The sequence below is a fragment of the Protopterus annectens genome, chromosome 1.part0 (assembly GCF_019279795.1).
Source record: "Protopterus annectens isolate FY-2018-M chromosome 1.part0, PAN1.0, whole genome shotgun sequence".
In the NCBI taxonomy this organism is placed as follows: Eukaryota; Metazoa; Chordata; order Ceratodontiformes; family Protopteridae; genus Protopterus; species Protopterus annectens.
Window position 1 is genome coordinate 596,021,894 of NC_056725.1, and position 16,859 is coordinate 596,038,752.

General features: G+C 42.3%; 1 protein-coding gene across 1 annotated transcript in view; it reads left to right on the forward strand.

The window, feature by feature from the left end:
• MARK1 (microtubule affinity regulating kinase 1) overlaps window positions 1-16,859 on the forward strand; it is a 2,314,196-nt gene that overhangs the window by 786,121 nt on the left and 1,511,216 nt on the right. The window contains exon 4 of the mRNA XM_044061667.1: window positions 6,400-6,448. Coding sequence (XP_043917602.1) covers window positions 6,400-6,448 — 49 coding nt within the window. The remainder of the gene's footprint in view (window positions 1-6,399; window positions 6,449-16,859) is intronic.

The following is a 16,859-nucleotide window of genomic DNA, read 5'->3' on the forward strand; positions in this document are numbered from 1 at the left end:
TGTTTGGACTCAGCACTCTCACAGTTTAGAAGCAGTAATACCAATGATTCCCTGCCTACAACAGGAGTTTCGATGGTGGGCACAGGTATGTCACCTAAACAAGGGTCAGCCTTTTACCCAACCCACAGCCAGGCAAACTCTAATGCTTTGGATTACGCCTGGGGAGCACACATGGCAGGAAAATGCATTCAGGGCAAGTGGACCACAGACCAGATGCATCTTCACATCAATCAAAAAGAGATGTTGGCTGTTCAAAATGCCCTAACAGCTTTTAAGGACCTTCTGCATCCAGGACAATTACTACTAAAGACAGACAACACCACCGTAACGTGGCACATAAACAAGCAAGGGGGCACTCATTCTTATCCCCTATGCAGGCAAGCCATGACCTTGTGGAACACAGCTCTAATGTATCAACTTCACCTGCAAGCACAATTCCTGCCAGGAAAGAAAAATACTCTGGCAGACGATCTAAGCAGAAATATCATGGACCCTCACAAATGGAAATTGAATCCACAAATCTTCAGCATGGTAACGCAAAAGTGGGGCTGCCCAGACATGGATCTTTTTGCCTCCCCACTGAATTGCCAACTACAAAAATTCTGCACAAGGACTTATCACAAACAAGCATGGAAAGTGGATGCTCTTCTCTTCAGCTGGAAAAACCTAAAATTTTATGCCTTCCCGCCACTGCCTCTCCTTTCAAAGGTACTCCTAAAAGCCAGACAAGAAAAACCAAAGATGATCCTGATTGCTTTAGACTGGCCACGCCAGCACTGGTACCCTATCTTAAGGAACTTGGCTCAAGGCCCACCATGGATTTTGCCTCAAATTCCACACCTTCTGACTCAACAAGACAATCAGCTCCTGCACGGTCAGCTCAAAACACTAAACCTGGCTGCATGGCAGATACATTAGCCAAACCAGCAACACCTCTCTCTAAAGCTGTTATGGATGTCATTTTGGAGGCCAGGAGGCCTAGCACCAGGAAAGCTTAGTCAGAAAAATGGAAGAGATTCTGCGCCTGGAACCAGGCTTAAAGTCTTGACCCTCTTGTTCCAAACATTCCTCAGGTTTTACAATACTTAACTTAGATGCTGGACAGAGGCCTATCCTTCTCATCAATTAAGATCCACGCCTCTGCCATTTCAGCACATTACAACACGGATCCTCCTTTATTCTCTCATCCCTTGCTAAAGCAGTACCTCAGAGGGGCTAAAAACATAAGACCGCCCCGGAGAGCACCAACTTGGGACCTCAATTTTGTTTTGGAAAAACTGACACTACCACCTTTTGAGCCAGCCAATACAGCCGATCTAAAATTTTTATCATGGAAAACAGCTCTGCTCCTGGCAGTAACTTCAGCACAAAGAGTCTCAGAGCTACAGGCATTAATGGCAGTGGAACCTTTTATAATTTTTCATCAGGACAGGGTATCTTTAAGGGCAAACCCTACCTTTATGCAAAAGGTGGTATCTAGTGTGGCTCTTAACCAAACCATCCATTTGCCAACTTTTTATCCAAACCCCCAGAATAAAGGGGAGAAACTTCTGCATTCTTTGGACATACACAGGCAGCTATGCTTCTACTTGGACAAAACAAAGACTTTCAGGAAAACTGAGCAACTGTTTGTGGCATATGCTGCAGGATCACAGGGCAAGGCTATCTCAAAGCAGACTATATCCAAATGGATAGGACACTGTATTCGGTACTGCTACACACAGCATGGAAAATCAGTCCCAAATAACATTAGGCCGCATTGCACCAGGGCAACAGCCACTTCAACAGCCTTTCTCAGAGGAGTACCTACCAAGGAAATTTTGGAGGCTGCAACTTTGAGTTCAGTGCACACCTTTACCAAGCATTACCGCCTGCCTCTCTACTCTAAATCCAGAGCAGGATTTGCCACTGCAGTTCTGCAGGGCCTCATAGCCAATCCTAACTCTCTATAGACCAGCCACCCAACCTCTTTGGGATTCTACCCAAGTGTAATGACTGCAGCAGTGTAACACGATGAACATAGTACAGTTTTGTACCTACCATAAAGGTAGATGTTAGAGTGTTCACACTGCTGCAGTCTAGGTTACCCTCCCTCCATCCTCTCTGAACTAGCTGGACTTATCTATGCCTTTCTATCCTATACAACCTTTGGGGTGTATTTGCTTGTAACTGAAGGTATTTCTACTGTAGATTTTTGATTAGCAATATGTATTGCCTACCTCCTTGGGGGCACCTGACATCTGGGGCAAGAAAAACTGAAGAAAATGGTGTCGGATGCATGTTATATACCCCTGGCACAGTGACGTCAGGGAAGAAGCGACAGCAACCGACGCTGGACCAGGACTTTGGAACTCAGGCCGACTGCGGGACCGCCTGACGGCAGGATAACCCAAGTGTAATGACTGCAGCAGTGTGAACACTCTAACATCTACATTTATGGTAGGTACAAAACGGTACTTTTTTTAGCCTGTTGTGCCTGGACAGTACACTTCCTCTACACAAGCTATAGTGATGTTATGTGCATATATCTGAGGTACAGCTGTGTGAAAAGTTAAAGAAATAATGACCACACTGTCACAGCCCCATAAAAGCCACAGTGATCTTCTGTACATACAGCTGAGGTGTACTTGTGAGGAAAATTAGAGAAATAGACTGCACTTTCCTCAGTCTCAAAAAAAAGTTATAGTAACCTCCTCTGCACATCTGAGTTTTGATTGCAAGGAGAGTTTAACAATTAATCTCACTGTTCCCAGCTCCCACCACCGCCACAGAGAAGCTGTATGTATGTCTTTGAGCAAGGCCCATTGTAAAACAGGTGGGTCCATGGCAGAAGCCTAAGCCTTTATCAGACTCAACTTCTACAAGTTGAGTTGTGGGCGCGGTCAGGATCTAGATGTTCTGTGATGCATTGTATGTCTGTTTGTATTTTTTTGAAAGATAATGACATGTAGTTTATGGATCAGTATGATTATGCTCAGAATTTGGAGAGAATGCATGCTTATTAAGTACCATTCTGACATCAGAGAAGTACTTAAGCTTTTATTAAGTACCTCTTAGTACTGTCAAGCTCTAGTTATACTCTAGAGCATTAACAGCAATCAGCGATCATCACAAAAGAGCAGTAGAAAGCTGTTAAACATTTCATTTGGAGTCTGAGCGTTTAACAGCTTCCCACCACTCTTCTCTAGTGATTGTTGTCTGAGCAGCAACAATAAGTGTGTTACAGAACTGCTGCACTTTTTTCTTTACCTTTTGATTATATGGCAACTGGATCACATAACATGAATCTGCAGCAATACCTTCATTTTAAGTTTCTGTGAAATTTCTTTGCAGTCATTCCAAATGTAGCTCATATTTTTACACTTTATACATCTTGTGTCAGAGATGTGTTTCAGTTATGGAAGGTAGATAGCTACAAAAAACTTCCCTTTTAGATGACTAAGTGCTCCTTTTGCCTTTCATCCCCCCAGTCTTCAGCAGCTTCCAGCACCCCAGTCTCTGCTATAAATGCTACTTTTCCTTAATTTAACTGGTTCTTTTTACATGCTACGCTACTGATCTGCAGTATTTGTGTAGTACTTAATATGTCAAAGAATCTTTGTATTGCTGTTCATTAAAAAAAAAAAAAAAAGTAATTTACTGTCCTATATTGTCCCCGTACCTGTTTATCATCATCATCAACCCTTTTTTTCCCCATTTTCTACATGGGGTTGGGGTGTCATGTCCGCTTTTGCCATCTTTTGATTCTTTTCCACTAATTTTCTTGCCTTCTTACAGTCATATCTGACTGGTGCAGGTCTTCTAGCATACAATTCATCCATCTCTTTGCTGAATGCCCTCATTTCTTCCTGACTGCCAAAATCATCTTCAGGTTGTTTTCTGCCTTTCTGCATATGTGCCTTGAACCAACATTATCTGTTCTCTTTGACCTTCTCTACATTTAGAGATATTTGGGATTCTACTCTGATGTCCTATTTTTTTTCTTCAGTCCCATAATGTGTGCATCATACTGCCTACCTCAGGCACATCATCCACACCACCTCTAGCTTCCTCATCTGTTTTGCCTTCACTGCCCAGGTTTCTCTACCGTGTAGTATTACATACTTTTCTTTTGGCATTCTTCTGCCACACATCGTCTCTGACACTATGTGCTAATTGGCTGCAACCCCTCTGCTTCTAGCTTTGACCTTTTCATGCAGACTTCCCCTTCCCCAGTCACCCATCCCACATACTTGAACCCATTCCATTATTTGCCCTTTTTTATCCAATTTTAGCTTTTTCTGATTTTCCCCAATTTGCTGCCATGACAACTGTTACCTGTACTCAGTTTCATCCCATGTTCCTTCTGTTTTGCATTCCATTGCTGTATACTTTGCTGAAGTTCTTGTTCAGAGTCTGCCTGTAATGCCTCATCATTTGCATACTGCAGCTTTGTTGATCTGTCCCCTCTAACCCATATGCTAATGTTGCCCATCAGCAGTATAAGCAGCAGTGGGCTCAGAGGTGAACACTGATGTGCACCCACTCCCACTGTGAAACCTCTTTGTGAGTCTGAACACTGTGCTTGCTTATGTTATTGGGCCCCTTGTACATCGCCTACACTACTTCTAACAATGTTTCCGGGACTTCAGACTTTTGCAGGACTACGCAAATCAACTTTCATGGGAATTTGTCATATGCTTTCTCCAAGTCTAGGAATGCCTAACTGGACCCCCTTTTTTTTTTTTTTTTTTTTTCTTCCCCCTCTCTAGCTTCTTAACTATTTGTTGCTCCAAACATCGGGTCCATTGTGCTGCATCCTGATCTGAATTTCAACTACTCCTCTCCTGTCTTAGTATGTCTATGTGTTAGTGCGAGTGGAGTTTGTTGCTTCTCTACTGCCCACAGTTGTGAATGGCCCTTCTCTGAAAACTATTAGTGTGTTTCCTTAGCCAGAAGAGAACAAGGTACACAGTATTAAAAAATAGCTTGACAGCTGCATTTTCTTGTTATATTACACATGGTACATCTTTGCAGAAGATGGTGAGGATTTCACTCTACCAGTTCTTCAGCTACTTCTCAAGTTTTGTTCTTAAATACAGAAAATTATGTGAAGCTGCTTACTTGGCCAAGGGGTCTCCACATTTGTCAAGTGTTACAAGTTGGAGAGCTGGTCTCTGAGAGCAGAAGTGGTTTCTGCAGAGCTGTTTTGGATGGTATGCTTTGATAGGCTGCACAAGCCTTAAATTAGATATGGTACTGCTTTGAGAAGTTATTTATGTTAAGCCACAAGATTCTTGTTAGAAGAACTGAGGGTGATGAGGGATAGTACTGTTTTTATATGGGGCATATCAACTGATGCCAAAGGAACAGTGACATGACACTGGCATTACTGCCTACTGAAAAGTCCTTTGAATATGTACATAAAAATTCAGCTGAATGTTGAATAGTGTCTGTGTAAAGACCATTTTGATATAGGACTGCAGTGGTGGTGCTGCAGTAGCGTTGTCGCCTCACAGTAAGACGTCCTGTTTGATTCTCAGCTAGAGCGTCTTCTGTGTGGAGACATGCGTGAATGGACGTACCTTCGCTGAAGGTTGTGTGTCAGGGCTGGCAACTCGGCACGTAAAAATCTACTGCCAATCATTAGCGGACCGGAGTTCCGCTGTGGCGACCCCTAACCGGGAAAAGCCGAAAGACACAACAACTGTTACAAATGTCATCCATTCTCCCTAAATATTTAAGTGCATCACACATTTATACACTGAGGAGCAATTTTAGCAGATAGGAAGAAATCTGAGGAGTCCAAGAAAACATGAACTTAGAAAGAGGATTTGATTTTATATTAACAGATAGTTCTGTTTGTAACTGAATAAGCTTGTATTACAGATATCACTTAGTTTATATTTATTTTTTGTTGTGTGTAGCAGAGTGCAGACTTGGAGAAGTTTTTTTTACTTGGTAGAATGTCTATACTTGTGCTGTTTTCCAGTTTACTCCAATTACCCCCTCGCCCTCAGGATGAGACTGGTTATTGGTAATCTGTGATCTGTGCTGTGTTTCGATTAAGACATTTCAAGTAAAATAAATAAATCCTGACATTAAAATGTTGCTGTCTATACTCTGTAAGCAGCTTGCAGTTTACAATTTTACATCTCTTTTCATCAATTTTTTTCAGTGACTTTAAATTGCAGCAGTTTTTAAAGTTAGGGTGTTAAAGAAGTACAGTAAGTTTTACTGGAACTAAGCTTGTCGTTTTCTAAATTTTAAGGGGATCGGGCAGTAAAGCACTGTCCATATGTGAAAGTAGGAGGATATGTATAAGATGTGTTTCTAAACTCTGTCAGCATCAAGTCATTGGAAGAGGGGACTGAAATGCAGTAAATTGCACTGAATTTATGGTGTATTTTTTTCCAACAGCTGTTTAGAGAAGTAAGAATTATGAAATTTTTGAATCACCCGAATATAGGTAAGTCCATAAACATTTTCTATCCTTTATTTGAAATTGTACCCCTCATTGCACTATTCTAATTTTGTTTGATTTGAGCTATGCTACATATGATAGCCAGTAATGGAGAGTCAGTCCATGCTTCGAGTATTTAACTGCCTTAAGCTCTTTATAGTTAAACAGTTTAAAACTTGTGCACTTAATTTTATTTATGCTGTACTGGTCATTGCCTACACTCATTGTCCGAGGCTTTACCTGGAAAGACTGTTTCCTTGCTAGATGTTTAACAGTTGAAATAGCACAAGAGTTGACACCCCCCAATCTGAAAAGATTGAGGAGCTGTTTAACTTAGAAATGTGCAGAGAGGTTATAGAAAAGCATTCTAGAACATTTTGCTTTGAGTACGGTGGAAGTGATATTCAACAGAGTACAAACTCCAATGAGGAGGAGGAGGAGGTGCAGTAAAACAGCTGTGAAGACCAAGCAAGAGGGCACAACATGGAGGGCAATGCTGGGAAAAAGAAAAAGGAGATAGAAAAAACAGACATTGTTTGAGTGGTTAGATACAGCTGCAGATGACCAAAGAGCTTCCTTTCAAAATCCCTGTGAACTAGTGTGAAGATGAATTGGGGAAGGTCCAAAATTTTATGGCACAAATCCTGTGTGGCCTGGAAGGGAGAAGTATGCAAATTGCATTTGTTTGAAAATCACTGGCATTATGTTGTTGCCATTCTAGTTCGATTTCACACTGTTACAGGCTATTTTGATTATCATAGTTAATATTTGGGCATATTTGTTTGATATAGTTTATTCATAAGGACTGCCACATGTTTAAATACCTTTATTGAATTATCACTTGTGACATAGGCAAAGTTTTATAGAAAACAAATCAAACGATGTTAAGAAGTTCACATTTACAAACATACATCATATAAATTGTTATATGTCCCATAATCTAGACAACATTACATAAATTATTCAATTACTGCCTTTTCTTAGACCTCATTCCTTCTCCAGTTTATTTTTCTGCATGTATTGCTCCCAAAATTTCCATTTTTTTCCAATGTATTTCACTCCTACCCTTTTCTAAAGACCCCACTTGTTGTTGTTTTCTCTCTCTAACAATATTAACTACTATAAGTTTAGTTGGTTTAGATTTTGATTTCCATTTTCTAGTAATTGCGTTTTTTGGCAGCCACCAGAATTAAACTTAACAAGGCTTTAGTATGCCTAGGCAATTCCTGTATAGGTTCATAGATTAGTACTAAGCTAACTGCCCTTGCGAGCCATTTTAAGCCTAGCCAATTATCCCTTGTGAGACTCAAACCCTGCACCTTATGTTTCTAAGGCAAACACCTTAACCCTTAGGCCACCCTCCCAACCCAGCTCAAAAGTCATTTATGTACGCCCCCCCATTCTCTCTCGGTACTTCTATAAGTATATTCTGGTATTTCTGTAGTGTAAGCCATCCCAGCCATTATAGCTGCATCTTATCCATAAAGCTCTTTTAAACAAAATTCCATTTTCCATCCATGTTTTGACATGAACTGTCTTGAATTAAATGTTTGACATAGTTTTACATCTGCAAATGTGTATGTATACTTGCACATATATATATATATATATATATATATATATATATATATATATATATATAGTTGCGTCTTTCGGCTTTTCCCGGGTAGGGGTCGCCACAGCGGAACTCCAGTCCGCTAATGATTGATAGTTGATTTTTACGTGCAGAGTTACCACCCTGACGCACAGCCTTCAATGAAGGTATGCCCATTCACCCATGTCTCCACGCAGAAGACGTTCTAGCTGAGAATCGAACCGGACAGCGTCTTACTGTGAGGCGACAACACTATCGCAGCACCACCACCACGGGTTTACATACATATATATATATATATATATATATATATATATATATATATATATATTTGCTTTTCTAGCATGTTTATATCAGTAAATATCTTTTGTTCATTTCTTATGTGATACTATTCTCCTGGGCTGTGCCTGCAAATGATCAATTGAGATCAGTGCACTACTCTGATAAACAAATGTAAATAATTCATTTTAGGCTACTTGGGGTATAAAAGTATCTATGCAAATAATTCAGGCAATAATCCTAAATCTTCTAGATTTTGTTGCATATTTAGGAGCCATATATATGTCCTCCTTTTGTTTTTGTGAATTGCTTATCAAATCTCGTAATCATTTCTGACCTCCTCTTATTAATTCATGTAGTTATTGTGCAATATTTTATATGCTCTACTGTTATCTCTTTAACAGTAGCTCCTGTTCTAGAACCAATGCAGGTCTTTCATTTAGGATTCCCCTATCACTTTCTCTTTGTTTGCACTCTGTCAATTCCTTATAGGGAAGGCAGTGACTAGCCTGCGGTCCAAATGTCTTCTAGGCCTCTTCTGATTCTGTTACCTTTCTTTCTCTAATTAGTTGTTACCAACACCTTGATTCCTTTGTCATCCTCTTCAGTAAATTCCAGCCCCTCTTGCCTATTCCCTGTACCTTTATTGCAATCATCCCTATTGGCAGAATTTCCTTTCTGCATTCCTGTGTTGGCTTAGATCTTAATATCCTTTCTGATACTTTGATTATAATATACTGTACGACTGTTATTCTCTTTAGGGATTTGCATCCAAAATCCCATTCTTTCCTTATTTCTTGAATTACCCCTCATCATCATCCCTTTCCACTTTGAATTGCAGCTTTCTGATTGTGTTATGTGTAAGAGCCTTAACTGTGTAGCTCTAAAATATTCCTTCAAGTCAGGTAATTCTAAACCTCCTTATTCTCTTTAGAGGATCACCTTATCCCATTTGACTCTTGACCTCTTCCCTTCCCAAGTACGATCCTTCAGTTCTTTATTAATTACAATCTACAACGTTTAATCTGGTTAATAAAAATTTGCCTGACCTGTGTATACAGCTAAAGGGACTAAAAACATTTTTACTGCTTGTATCATGCTAACCATATCCATAGGCAGAACTATCTCAGAATACTCCAAAACACCGAGATGTCCTTTTCTGGTCCTCTCATATACAAAATATCTGCAAATAAAGCCATCTTTTCCTGAAAACTATACCAATTATATATTTGAATTTGAGCCCTTACTTTCTTTGCCAGTGTTTCTAAATATAATGCAAATAAAGGAGGGCACCCCTGCCTCGTTCCTCAGTTCAGACATGACTTATCAGGGAGGAACTCTTCCACTTAGATTGTTGCCTCCCATCCTTTATATATCCTTCTAATTAACCTTATTTCAGTAAATGCAAATGATTCCATTGCCCTTCTTTTAAAATCCCAGCTTTCTCTGCATCAAGACCCACCAATAATGGCAGTATTTTCTTACATTCTCCTTTTCTCTGAATTCATTGTTCTGTTAATGTTGTCAAATGTTTGCTTCTCCTCCACAAAACCACATTAGTCCATATCTGTCAACTTTGGCCTTACATTTGTCATTCTTTTAGACTTTATAGACATAATGTATAATCATGGTTTACAACTAAGTGGCATATATGAAGCCGGACTGGATATGTCTTTACCGTCTTTAGATATTACAACCATCACAGCCTTTTTTCCAGGATGTTGGTGCCTCCTCTCATTATAAAATACTGTTAAACAAAACCTTGCAGATCTTTGTCACCCCCCCCCCCCCAGCTTATAAACTTCCACAAGAATACCATCTATTTCTGTAGACTGGTTATACATCACCATTTTTATCTCCTCTCCTCCTGTCTTAACTGTTAGTTGTTGAGCCTCAGCTGCTTCTAACCGTGGCACATTTAGTCTTCCATAAATATTTCCATTTGTACTTTTTCATTGATTTTCCCACTTCTCTGCTTTATACAAATTTTCATAAAATTTCCGAAATAACTCTACAGGATCTCTAATTATTTTTCTTGTTATAGGCTCCCCAAGTTTGGGAACAACCCTTTCTACTTTTTCTCTGAAGTTGTTTTGCCAAAAGTTTTTGTGCTCTGGAATTATCAAAAAACAGCTGCTTAACAACAGTTTTTCTAAACTCATTCATATTATCCTGGTGCTCCTTTATTTTCTCCTCCACACACTGCAGTTGTGCCTCTTCTTGCTTTGAGAGATTCCCCTTACTTTGTAATACTTCAACCCATGTCAGCCCTTCTAAATAATTTGTATTAACAAGGTCTGTATTTTTTTTTTATTTCAACCCCGTTTTTAAACTCTGCTTTCATTTTATCCCACTCACAAGCTATAACTTCTTGTACTTTATCTTCCCTAATAGTCCTGGATAATTTCCACTACCCAGTCCTTAATATTTTTCATTTTAACAGGTAGGTGGGGAAGCATCAGTGTGTCATCCTTGTTTCATTACCCTGCATTTTTATCTTAGTAATTATTGGCATATGATCTGAAATAGTTATTGGATATGTATCAAAGTTCTCAATTAAATAGATGTCTGTGAAATAAAATTTGTGTCAAGTCTAGCCCTGCTATTGTACCTTGGGGAATAAATATGTACATTCTCTAAGTTCCTACTACTATCAGTGCTCTGACTTTCATAACAACTATTTTCATAAATTTCTTCAGAAGTCTACCCTCTTTTATTATATTTCCTTTTTAGACCCTCCAGAGACAGCCTCACTGCTGCAAATCAAATTCCAGTCCCCACCTAAAAGTTCTGTTGATTATTTTTCTATTTTTTTTTAAACTCCAAAATAGCAGTTTTAGGTGAAATGTAAATATGTGGCAGCGTAATCCTCATCCATTGCCAGTAGCGTCTTACTACTACAAATCTACCATTATTATCTTGTTTCCCTTTTCTATCACTACTGGAGCTCTGCTAGAAATGAATACAAGTACTCTTCTTTTCCATTGTCCGTGATTTTCTGTAGGCTATTCATCCTGAAATCCTTTCTTTATCAAATTCACATGCTCACTTCTTTCCAAATGCACACACACACACACGCACACCTACCCTTTCTACATCTTCAAATAATGAATTTATCCTTCCTAACAGGAAGATTTCTGCCAAACAACTGCTAACACATGCCCTAATTAACCTGAAATTGAGATTATCAATGCTAAGATGCCTGTTATTGGCTGTGCCTTTATTTAATTGGTGCCTGTTCCTTATCTTAATTCCTTCTCTTCAGATGTGAAAACTACTTGCATACTTTCAGAAATAACTTTTAGTCTTAAAGAAACCAGTGTTGTCTTTTATTGTCATGTTGTCAGATTATCTTCATGGAAAATTGAGAAAAAAGAAAAATGTAGTCCTCTGTTGCAGCCTGAAAGACACATTGAAAGATTCATTGCTAAAGGAAAACTTTTAATTGAATTTGCTGTTCTTTATTTACTTGTTTTCACTTAAAATTTATTATTACATTAAACCAATGGTCTTAATGCATTCACCTTTGCAAGTGCAGTTGAACACCTTTCAGCTCTACATATGTTATGATCTGTGTGCTTTTACACCCTACCACCCACCACAGCAACCCAAGATTACAGCCTGTTAACATAAATATGCTTTTTCTAGTTTTTCTTCTCTTTTTTATTGTAATTCCTGCATTTTGTAATACCAAAAAGAGGAAAGAAGAGGAAGAGCAATAAAAAGGCATCTTTTTACTTTAATAACTTTATCATATACAAGAACAACTAAAATACTTTACTATACAATATGCAATTTATATTGTCAAATACTTTAAGAAAATAAACTGGTTTACTTAGTTGCCTTTTTCCTCCTCCACTTCACCTCAGAGTCCTTCCAGACATTAATGACATGAAGCGAGGCAAATGCTTTTCAGTTTCTCACAAGTTTAACAAAGTCAACTCATTCCACTTATTCTTATACAGTAATTTTTCACAAATGCAATTATTGCTTTGCAGTCTCACATTTATTCACTAATTTCCTGCTGGTCTTCCTGTTTATCCTCATCTCCATACACCAGATTCTGGTTCAATTCCATGGTACTCCCGATTCTTCTGTTCATCTCCTGTGCTTCTCTCTCTCTCTCTCTCTCTCTCTCCCCTTTAGAACAGGTGAAAAGGTTTCACTGGCAAAGCCTCTGTGTATGCTTTATTATCAGAAGAATGCGAAGCAGAGTCCCCCCTTTGCTTGATGGCTCATTTTTTGTTTGACAGACTTTCATTTCCTCCTTAGCCTGTTCTGCATCAAAAATGACTTTGATCCTCCATGTAAAATTATTCTAAAGACCGTTCTATGTTATAGCTTGAATCTCACACCTGCCAATCAATATTTCCTGATTGCTGAGATAAACGTGTTTCTCTTCTACCTGATGTACAGATGTTAAGTTGTCAAACTCGCCTTCATTCTTGCTGGATGGGTTCGGAGCCGATCCTCGGCTCCGACTCGGCACTTGCTAAGCTCGAGAGCTAATTTTACCAGCACGAGGCAACCCTATATCCCATGATGCAAGGCGTGACTACCCCAGATCTCGTTTGCCGCTTCGCGAAGAGGTCTCCTTTTACCAGCTCAGGTAAAGTCTTAGTAGTATTATACTAAAGTCAGTCAGAAAAATTTTCTTTTTTCCTATTTCTTTCCCTTAATAGTTAGTTAACTAATACCTACCTATCTTACCCTATATTCCCTTTCTCCTTGTATAGGGATAGTTTTTTTTCCGCCCTCAGGCCTTAAGCCTCCCTTCCATTATTTTTCTGTCAGGAAGTGTGGGTGTGTTATTAAAATTTTTTCCCTTTTATTAACTAACTGTGTGACTGGTGTGTGTGTGTGTTTTTTGGGTGGGCATACCATGTCCAAAGAAGTAAAGGTCTCAGGCTTCAAGAAGTGTGACTCGTGCTGTCAGAAAATGTCTCTGACAGACTGTCACACTTCTTGTGTGTACTGCCTGGGGCCTCTACACCTGCAGGACTCCTGTGCTATTTGTCACTCCTTCAGCCAGAGAGTCCTGCAGGAACGTAGGAACAAATTAATCCTACGTGGCTTGTTGAAGCCAGAGGGCTCCCCAACCAAGACTGGGCCGGGAAAGCCCTCTAAGCCACCTAAAGCCCAGGCTGTGGTTCCAAAGCCTTCGGCTGTGGCTCCGACTGGAGCCGATCTTTCTATCTCTGAGGTGGTGCTGTCGGTGCCGGCTAGCTCCGATACACTTGCACCGATGTCGGCTCCGACCGGAGCCGACATATCTTTGACCAGGACTGGTGCCGATAAGCTGTCTGCTCCAACTGCAACCGAAGGGTCTTCGGCTCCGATGACTCCTTCCAAGAAGAGATCTCGGTCCCCTTCCCTGGAGTCGATTCACTCGGCTCCGGGATCTCCTCTGCTTTCGGAGCGGAGCCATTGGAGCCGATCTTCAAGGTCTTCCAGGCTGTCAGACCATGACTTGGAGAGGGTGGTAAGTAGACTGCTGAAATCACAGGCACTGGCCCAGATGCTCCATAGCCCGTCTCAGCAGACCGCTATCCCCCATCCCTCTGAAATTCCTCCTCCGACTCTCCTTCAGAGATCGGAGCCGGAGCTTCTCGGAACGTTGACCGTTGGTGCGCTGGAGCCGATACCTCCCCTGTCGGCTCCATCGTCTTCGACTCCGATCTCCTCCATGAGACCTTCCTTGGAGGGATCCGGTCGTCGGGTCTCCCTTGTTGGCTCCGAGGGGGCGAGTGGCATCGGACCGTTGTCCGACCCCGCTCTCCCTCTTGGAGCTTCGGCATTGGTGAGCTCGGCACCGACATCGGCCTCGGAGCCTTCTCTTTCGGCGGGACCGGGGATTCCTGTCTCTTCGGAGCGGGAGTCTTCTGGCCTCCCTGGAAGGGGAGCCTTTGAGGTGATGAGTGTTCCAGCCCCGGAGCTGAGTCAACGATCAATTCCATTAGCTCCTCCCTCTTCGGTGCCTGTCGATGTCTCTTCCCATTCTCTTGCTCCCGGACCTAGAGATCCATCGCCCCAGGTTTCGCCATTGGGAAGAACTTCCTCTTCCGATGTTTCTCCTAATCCTTCGGGAGAACCCCCGCGTAAGAGGACGTGCAAGAGGAAGCACACTGACTCCCCCGAGTCTACGACATCAGATACCGACTTAGATGAGTCGGAGGGTTCCCCACGGTCCCCCTCTGAGGATGTCTCATTTTCAGACATCTTGGAACTCCTTAAGCAGAGGGGGAACTGGCCTTCCATTAACCCCTCCAAGGATGAGTCGATATACCTGGAGGCTTTTGGATCTCGACCCTCCACCTCCTGGGTGTCTCCGCCTTTCGACCCGCTCATGGAAGTGGTGGCTCGAAAGGCGTGGGCGGCCCCGGATTCTGTGGAACCAGTCCCCAGGAGGCCTTCTAAATTCATCACGGCCCCCTCAGACAAACAGTTTCTCACCAAGGGTGTCCCTGTTGATGCCATGGTGGTGGCAGCTGCCACCAAGAAGGAACTTGCCGATCCTTCTGTACCTGTCCATCCTCCTAACAAGGACTCTAGGACCATGGATAGGTACGGTAAGCGGATGTTTTCTTCAGCGACCTTCGCTATGCGCTCGCTGAACTATCTCTGTCACTTTACCCGGCTTCAGAGAGATATTCTCAAGGAACTAGGTGAGATAGTTCAGGATCCGTCAGCTGCTGGGGCTCAAGAAAAGATTGCCTCACAGCTCGGAATCCTAAATTCTATAACTAACTCCTCCATGCGGCTCATTTCTTATGCAGCCGATGGGGCGAGTAGAGCCGCAGGCACAGGAGTGGTACTTAGGCGTCAATCCTGGATGCGGCTTTGTAATTTCGCAGACCTCTTTAAGGCGTCCTTCACTAATACTCCCTTCGATTGTTCGGCTTTGTTCGGACCTCAGGTGAAGGACACATTGACCAGGTGTGAGCAAGACGGCAAGACTCTTTCTGCCGTAGGAGTCCATTTCTCCACCCCTTCAAGACCCTATCCCAAAGGTCAGAAGGGAGGGAAAATGTGGTTCTGTAAATCTCAGGGAGTCACGCCGGACGCACGTGGTCAGTTTACCCCCAGAGGCAGAGGGGGTAATAACAATAGACGCCCCAGGGGCAGAGGGGGTCCGCAGAACCAGGGTAACAGAGAGCCTCTCTCTGATAAAACCCTTCCAGCACCCCTGAGGTGTTGCCCGACTGTCCACCCTTGGAGGCAGTCGGGGGAAGATTGTCGCTGTACCCAGCAGCCTGGCGTTCCCTTTCTCAAGACAAATGGGTACAGTCGATCATATCCGAGGGTTACAATATCCCTTTCGTGAGATATCCTGTTCCTCATCAATCCCTCCCAGACGTTTCACCCGGTCTAAGGGAGTTGGCAAAACTGGAGGTATCAAAGCTCCTAGCAAAAAGAGCCATCCAACTAGTGCCAGCAGACCAAGTAGGATCCGGAATCTACTCAAGATTCTTTTTGGTTCCCAAAAAGACGGGAGATTGGAGACCAATTTTAGACCTCAGCAAACTAAACAAGTTTGTCAAGAAGGCAAAGTTCCGGATGGTCACGCTTCAGTCCATTCTACCCTTTTTGGGCAAGGACAACTGGATGTGCTAAATAGACCTTCAGGATGCGTACTATCACATAAAAATTCACAGGCGCTCCAGAAGGTTTCTCCGCTGGCTGGGGACCAGTCATTTTCAATTCAGAGCCCTGCCCTTTGGTCTCACTACAGCCCCCAGAGTGTTTACCAAATGTATGGCAGTGGTCACGGCTCACCTGAAACGTCAAGGATTCCAGGTGTTTCCGTATCTAGATGACTGGCTCCTCTCTGCCACCACCAGGCATCAACTTCTCAAGGCCAGAGACTACACTCTTCACACCTGCAACCAATTGGGGATTTCTATAAACTTCGAAAAATCTTCACTGTCGCCTTGCCAATCTGTTACCTTTATAGACCCAGAATTAGACACTGTCGGGATGTCAGCAAGACTCACAAACCAAAGAATTCTGGACATCCAAAAGTATGTTCGGATCATACTACTCAGCAAAAAGATCAGGGCCAGATTTGTCCTGAAGGTGCTAGGTCTTATGGCTGCGGCCATCGTACTGCTTCCTTCAGCTCGCTTCCACATGCGTCTTCTGCAGTGGATGTTGTTCACCCAGTGGTCCTTCCAGCAGCTCCCCATGCGCCACGAGATCTTCGTGACGCAATTGTGCAAGAGTCACCTAACCTGGTGGATATCTTCTCCGCAATTCCATCAGGGCCGACTATTTGTTCCCCCAGTCCCGGTTGCCACAGTCACTTCGGATGCCTCTCTGATCGGGTGGGGGGGGGGCATTATCAGGGCAGGATGGTCCATGGGACTTGGCAACCCATAGAATACCATCTGCACATAAATGTCCTAGAGATGAGAGCAGTGCTTTTAACTTTGCAAGCCCTCAGCGACTTTCTTCCTTTAGGGACTATTGCAGTTCAGACGGACAACATGTCCGTAGTCTGGTATATCAACAAACAGGGCGGGACCAGGTCCTATCCACTGTGTC